The sequence below is a fragment of the Populus trichocarpa genome, chromosome 19 (assembly GCF_000002775.5).
Source record: "Populus trichocarpa isolate Nisqually-1 chromosome 19, P.trichocarpa_v4.1, whole genome shotgun sequence".
Lineage (NCBI taxonomy): Eukaryota > Viridiplantae > Streptophyta > Magnoliopsida > Malpighiales > Salicaceae > Populus > Populus trichocarpa.
The window spans coordinates 9,508,042-9,516,269 of NC_037303.2; the positions used below are offsets into that span (position 1 = coordinate 9,508,042).

Consider the following 8,228-nt stretch of genomic DNA (forward strand, 5'->3'; position numbering starts at 1 on the left):
TTGGAGTAATAAATTTGTAAAGGTTAGACTAATCAGAGCTCAATCGTATTTAGTTCATTGTGAAATAACTCATAATTAGAAGCTCATTTCATGCATTTTATCAGCAGAGAGTGGAATATGAGAAGGCAGAGGCCTCTACCAGGATAGCATAACAGCACATGCTGCATAATCATACAGAACTCAATATTTCACAGGATCAAGTTACTGGAGTTCTACTAACCTGCAAAGATTGTTCCAATCGTGAAAAAGAGTGAGAAGCGACAGATTGATGCAAAGATGAGCCAAATTGATGCAAGAGACAATGAGCAACATAATGTAATCAAGCCTCCTACAGTTGTCATGCCAGACAGGTTTTCTAAGTAAGATGGAATCTGAAAGAGAATGGGGATATCTCAAATGCAATATTATTGCTCAAGCAATTCATATGTTCTTCACAGGTTGCATTCTGCGCTTGCAGGTATTTGTATACTCCACAATTCTGACAGCGGAAACAAATCAAAGTTTCGTAATATTTAACTTTATTTGATGATTCAGGTAGGAGTAGGCAAACACATCGACATACTCGCGTAGCAGTGAGATCAAGTTTTTCCTTTCACTAGCAGTGCTTAGAGCCCCTGCATCACTGACCCAAATTCTACTTCCATAGAAACAAGTGATAGGCCGAAACGCCAGAAACTTAGCACGGCAAGAACCCGTCGTGCCTTAACCATTATCATATACAGCAAACAAAAATTGTTTGAATGCTCCCTTCTCTGTTGCATTTGAATGAAAGCTCAGCTGCTATAGAAATAATGACATTTAGGCTTTAATTGGGGATATGTGAAAATTTGATTCTCACTTCACAGCCAAGAGGAAGATGGTTCAGACATATAAATAAATTGCTTCATTATGAGTCTATAGTACAAGGCAATATCCATAACTATTGAAAGAAAAATTCACTCAGTACCATCCCCTCTCATCCTGAGAAAAGTCTGGTGAAAAAGTTTCCAGAGTTGGCCTTCTCCATGCATTCTACATGAACATATCTTCCCAGCTTGTCCACCTGCCTTGGGTCACCGCTAGTATCTTTCTTACAGACCTTGCACGTTTTGTCGACCCAGCCTTCTTCAACATATTGCCCGTCCACTGATTTCATGATATAATAAAATTAGTGATTTAGTGTAATTTATCATACGAGGTGTTTGGAGTTGTGATTTAAGATACAAGAGCCGTTTTCATTTAAGATGCAAGAAGATGAAAGGATATTATATATATATATATATATAGCACACACAGCAACATAGCTATAATTTAACATAGTTATCTGCAGAAAAAAGAAAGAAGTCCCCATTGCTGATAATCTGTCCGATTTAATTATAAATTGGTCTTTAATCTTGAGTGGCAGGTACTTCATGCATTAGTTCTGATGATGAAAATGGGAATTGTTGGCGTGCAGGTAAGAAATTGAAGCGTGGAAGAAAGTGAACCAAGAAGTGATGCAAAACCGTGACCTTCTTGCATTCTTTTACTCAGTTTGGTTCAATTCTCCTTGAAGAAATTTGATGATAAAATCTGAACAAAAAAATGAAGTCCAAAATGAAAAGAAACATACCATCAACGTAGGATTTAAAGAAATCCTTGTATGTCCCTCCGATTTTTCTTCTAAGAGCACCATACTGCAGATAATTAGAAACCAGTCACCATACACTACACAACATAGACTATTCATTAAATCCAAACTATCTATGATGAACCAATACTAAATCTCTTGTATCAACTAGAAGCTGCGTATCGTGCAACGCATTTTGAGTGAGAAATGTTAGAATACCTGCTCCCTTGTCATTCTGCCACCAGAACTGGTGTTTTCTCTAGCCTCCTCTAGAAGTTCGGCATCCTTGGCAGACCGAACTTGAGAGAAATCTAGAGCTTCAGCTACACTGCTAAACAAAGATTGCTTGCTCTTCTTGGGCTCTTCCTCGTTACCACTCTCTGTTTTAGCTGAGATTTTGAAGTTGAAGCTCTTGTTAGGCCTATAGTTAGACAAGTTCTGAGCTATACCAACATGTGGAGGGAAACAGTTTCGTGAAGGTGACAAGGGAAGAGTTCTTAGTCCCATTTTTCTTTTCTGAATTGTATCCCATTCCACTGCTATGAAGGTTGCTTTTATATCCTAGTGTCGCTTTGTTTGGTCTGCTAAGCAGAGCCACTTATTTACAGCAAAGTGCAAATTGCGCATAGAATGGCTGCCACTCAAAAGACTTGGTGGTCAGAGTAAAACTACGTGGCCCTTTGCCAAACGAACAAAAATGAGAGGAGTTTTGCACTTTGCTCAAACATGTGAATTATTAAGTATCTACTAACTAAATTGTTTCCTCTCTTCTCTGAAAATGAAAGCAGAATCTCTCTCTACGCACATGTGTTTGTGTGTACGTGAAAATATCATTATAAAATCAAATATTAGTGGTTAGCAAGGATTAGGATTTTGCATGTGTCTTGTTATCTTTTCGATGATTCAAAGAACACCAAATTCCTGGTAATAATTCATTCCTTATCGAATAGCAACCACACAACAAGATTTAATACAGAGGTTGGCATTTGAAAAGTAGTTTTTCTTCTACGATTTAATCCTCACCCTTTTCTCCTCTCTAGAATCCGGCCATCCAAACCCAACAAACCAAAACTTTACCCCAAGAAACACTAACTGTCATCCTTTCAAGACTTCCCATCAAATCTTTAACCTATTTCGAAGTTGTTTTTAAATCCTTTTCTATTCTGATCACTTCAGTGATTTCAGTACCATTTAAAAACACGTGCAAACCGTGTTTTCTTAAATTTTAGTTTTTTCGTTTAAAATATTTTTTTTCATGTTTTCAGAATATTTTGATGTACTGATGTTAAAAATAATTTTTTTAAAATAAATTTTTTTTATTTTGATGCATTTCTAAGCGAAAAACACTTTAAACTGCTACCACTACCACAATCTCAAACACACCCGAATATCCGCCCATTTCACCTTTTTATTCCCCATTTTCATAGCTCATCCTATGTCTAACTTCTCTTTTTCATTGACCAATAATAAACCCATTGATGTTGAGATTCTCTTTTGGGTTCCTTAATTAGATTGATAGGTGAGTGTTACAAGTATCACCGTTGTTAATTAACAATGAATCTAATGGAATACTAGAATTTAAATGAAGATTTCACACCCATACCATTTAATTCAGGAAAAATCAATAGTAAAATTTTAAATAGAAAATATTGGGAAATAGTTAGAGAGATTCAACTAAATCCAACTCTTTTGTTTACTCATCTTTTGGGTTTATTTTTCCATACTTTTCCATTATGTTACAACTGTTTTATATAACAGCTCATATTGTTTCCAAGAAAAGAGAAAATAAATACTGTATATTGTCTTCTTATTCTAGTTTTAGAGAAAATTAAACGATGCGCAATATCAACTACCAAACAATGCATAAAAGGCTGAGTGAAATGGTGAGTTGTAGGTTTAGTGAAACGGTGCGCATGAGATAATGAGCTTAGCAAAATGGTGTGCAACATAGGCTTGATTTGTAACGGTCATGATATTTAAATTCATATTGCCAACGTATTCTTCTTCTTTTTCTCTAGTCACTTGTGACAATTCTCTACCAAGAAAAATTCATTGTCCTTAAGGTTGAACTATGGAAAATATAATGCCAATTCATATGTGAACTCTCAAGTGGCATCAAATGGTGGTAGTCCTTTCAAGTGAACTAGAACTTTGGTCATAACTTTTTTCTTTTTCCGTGCAATTTGTCTATCTAATATAGTTTGTGGTTGTAGGTCAGGTACTTAGAAAAAGACTGGGAAGGTAATTTGCATTGTGTGATTACCCATGTGGTTCTTAAGCTAACACACATGGAAGATGAGATGAGTTGTAGCTGAGGATGACAATTCCAGCTTATAGGCCATATTGCTAATCTTGTCACTCACATGGTAAGGCCCAAAGAACTTAGCAGCCAACTTTTTATATTGATCTCTGAATTGCTGATTGTTGCTTATAAGGTTGTAGCTTCAGATATACATAATCTTTTATTGAAAAACATCTTTCATTTTTCTATCGGTTTGCTAATTATGTCATTTTTTGGATGCATGTTGAAGATAAACCCTAACCCTTTTAATCATGTCTTCTCTCATAGTTAATGCTTTATCAACTAATTCTACTATAGAATTCTTAGGAAAATAAAGAACATATATTGGATGAGGAAAGCCATACAATACTTCATAGGGTGTTAGTTTAGTAGTAGAGTGAACATTGGTGTTGTGCCACCATTATGCTAAAGGCAACCATCTCATCTACTGTTTTGGGCAATTCCCAGTCATGCATCTCAAGTAATTTTCAATGCATTTGTTAACTATCCCAGTCTGTCCATTAGTTCGTGGATGGTAAACAGATAAGTAGAATAAGTTGATCTCTTGAATGCTGAACATCTCTTTCTAAAATCTTCTATAAAACACTTGATCTTTTTCACTCACTATAGATGTTGACCCTTCCATAAAGTCCAAACTGGTATCAATGAATGGAGCACATGGAATAGGCAGGGGTTGTAAGAGTCTAGGAGTAACATTCTTATACTTATTCTTTTGACAAATGGTGTATTCACGCACAAATTATTGAATGTGCTTTTGTTGCTCATTCCAATAGAATAAACCTCCCACCTTTTTAGAAGTGTCATTCTAAAATACCCCAATTACTGAACAATGATTCAATGATATCAGTTTATTTTGCAATTCAGAGTCATTACCTACCACCACCTTTCCTTTCTTATTAAGGTGACCACTGACCCAAATATAGCTGGGATGTGAGTCTGTAGATGTTCCCAGATCTTGAATGATTTATTGTATAAAATAATCTTTTTCCTATGATCTTCTGATTTCTTTCATAATACTAGTGGAGATGGTAGACACATTTAAAGCATAAAGTTCTTTGCTAGAGATCCTGGAAAAGGTGTCTACTACCATATTTCCTTTTCCTTTTCTACACTCTATCTCATAGTCATATCCTAGAAGTTTGACAAGCCATAGATGTTGAGTGAGGGTGGCCATTTTCTAGTGTAGAAAATACTTAAGACTCACGTGGTATGTGCAAAATTTAAAGTGCCTTCCCCACAAATAATGCTTTCACTTAATAACTACATATAGAATATCCATCATCTTCCTCTTATTTACTGACATAGCTTGTTGTTTAGGACCCATTGAATTACTGATAAAAGCAATTATATGCCCTTCTTGTGTAAGGATTGTTTCCACTCTAATCAAGGAAGCATATGTTTCTACCATAAATATTTTGTTTAAGTCAGGTAAGGTTAGTATTGAGGGATTTTTCATAAGTTTTTTCAGTTGATTAAATGCCCTTTTAGCTTATTCATTCCATGCAATTGCATCATTATTTAACAATCATGTCAGTGACTTGCGAATGACCTAATAACCTTTAATAAACCTTATGTAGTAACCTGTCATCCTTAAGAAACCTCTAAATTGCTTCAAGTTATTTGGTAATGGCTAGCTAACTATAGCCTGTATTTTATGAGGGTCAGTAGCTACCCCTTTCTTGGAAATAATATGGTCTAAGAACTCAACTTACTTACTGTAAAATTATATTTACTAGCCTTAATAACCAGTTGATGTGCCCTTAGCAACTCAAAAGCAGTCCTTAGATGTTTGTAGTGCTTTGTAAGTGTTTGACAATACACCAGATTATCATCAAAGAACACTAAAATGAATTTCCTGAAATATTCTCTAAAGATCTCATTTATTAAGCTCTAAAATGTAGCTAGGGGATTTGGTAGCCTAAAGGAAATAACTAGGAACTCATAGTGATTACTGTGTGTTCTAAAAGTTATCTTGAATTTTTCTCCTGGTGCCATTCTAATCTGATAGTATCCAGACCCAAGGTCACTTTTAAAGAACATAACTGCACCCGCTAGTTCTTCTAACAATTCTTCCACCATTGGAATATAGTATTTATCTTTTATAATGAGCTTTTTTAAGGCTATATAGTCTATATAAAACCTCTAGGTTGAGTCATTCTTCTTAACAAGAATCATTAGGGAAACAAGGGGACTGCTACTTGGTTTGATAGTGCCACCTTCTAACATCTCCATCACTATATTCTCTAATACATCTTTTTGTAGCCTTAAATATCTATAGGCCTTTAGATTCACTGCTTGACTTCATTCATTCAGAGGAATAACATGATCATGAGCTCTTAGGGGTGGAAGCCCTTTGGGTTCTTGGAACAAATCCTAATAAGTTTCCAGCAATAACTGTAGGATAACATTATTGTTTTGATTTTGAGGAAGTTGAGCTCTCATTGAACTAATAAAATGTTCATCCTTCTTTAGGATCCTCAGACTATATAGGTGATATGCTGCCTTTTATTTATGATTTCTCATTAAGGAGCTTAGTTGTTCAAATTTGATAGTTTGAAATTTGACTTGATTTTCTCCCTTGAGTAGTTCTCTTTGTCTCTCTCAATTAAAAGACATCCACATATGGTTGTAGTTACACAAAATACCCCCCAACATTGACAATAGTTGAACACCTAATATGATGTTACAATTATACAACTCAATAATAAAAACATCTACCATAAAACATACTCCCTGTATTTTCCATTCGAGTCCCTTACAAACTGACTTGTAGACCATTTTCTCCCCATTAGTAATTTGTACTATCATTGACTCGATAATAGTCAACTTAATTGTAGTTTAAAAGCCATGGATGTTTTAAGGAAGTTGTGGGTACTTCTTGAGTTAACTAGAATATACGAGGCTTGTTTCTCAATCTTACGAGTAACCTTCATGATATGAAACCCCACGGTTCTTTCTAAGGTATTCAGAGATATATAAGGTATAACCTGTTAGGTTCGTGAATACCATACACGTAATAGAATAATAAAACAAAATTATTCGGGAGTCCTTAAGATCCCGTTAGACATATCTAAAGATGTTTAGAGATTTATTACTTGAAGATATGTTCTTCTTTGGTTTTGAATAATTCTTTAAAGGTTGGGTTATCGCAAACCACAAGTCATCCAATTATTTAGCCTCTAACTGTAATCCATACGAACCACTAATGAGAAATCTCCTAAATTCCTATTTAGAAGAGAGAGATTGCTATGTATAGAGTACTATCTCTTTATTTTATGACTTACATAGTGTTTTTGTCTAACAGACAACCTCATAAAAATAAGAGACATAACTTTATATTCATAGGGAATCTTAAAAACCTTATAAATGACAAAATATCTATTTTCTCTTTAAATAATATTCATATATTATTTAAGGATAATTTTATAAATTTAATCAATTAAGTCCCTATTTGATTATTCTAGGACTAGAGTTACAATCCATGAATTAAATACATCCCAGTGCTTAATTTCTAAAATTATTTTCAATTAAGTCACACTTAATTAATTATCCCAGTTTAATTTCTAATTAATGGTTCTTAATACGTGTGACCCATTAAGTTCTTAATATGTTGGTCTAAATATAAATTATAATTCTAAATAAATAGAATTAAATAAATTATAATTGAATTTATTATCAATACAATAATTGTTTAATTTATATTTGAAGATTAAATACATTGTCTAACAATGTGTCATGATCCTCAAAATATTAGGAAAGTCATAAGTTGTTTGAATTGACATTTTAGTGACCGGTTTCTCAGTATAATTATTATCCCTTTCATAAAAAATGTTTCAATTTAGACATTTTAGCATGAAGTGTGTATGCCATTTCAAATCATATTTGTTCGCAACATTATAGTCATTGATTATTTGAATAAGATTTGAAACTCTTTTCAAATCTCATTCCACCTTGCGCAATGATTTAACAATCAATACTATTTGAGAATATGTGAAACATTTTTCCTAATTCATCTAAGGTGATGAATCCTCTCTTGATCACCCAAATTCCTTCATATAGTCTATGTTATATCCAATGTCTGTCATTTTTTACCTTTACTAAGATAACATGTAACAAAATCAAAACATAACACTCCCTATATAAGATAACTTAGTGATATCAAATCAAATGATCACTTACACAACCGTCATGTGAGCCTTTTCATAGACATGTGTGATATCTCTATATTGAATTGTCATGTGGGTCAGTTTAGTATACATGTCTTATGATAAGCACCTATATATTACTTCTAGGTATACCTTATTCCTCAACTTATGAGAACAACTACTTCATTTCATA

At 33.8% G+C, this 8,228-nt stretch overlaps 1 protein-coding gene across 1 annotated transcript; it reads right to left on the reverse strand.

Moving 5' to 3' along the window:
• Positions 1–857: 857 nt before the first annotated feature.
• On the reverse strand, positions 858–2,142 carry LOC7455224 (uncharacterized). Its single transcript, XM_024591638.2, has 3 exons — positions 1,808–2,142; positions 1,592–1,655; positions 858–1,125 (listed from the first exon to the last, which is right to left on the reverse strand). The coding sequence occupies exons 1-3, from the start codon at positions 2,093–2,095 to the stop codon at positions 956–958; spliced, it is 522 nt and encodes a 173-aa protein (XP_024447406.2). The 5' UTR covers positions 2,096–2,142; the 3' UTR covers positions 858–955.
• Positions 2,143–8,228: the final 6,086 nt, after the last annotated feature.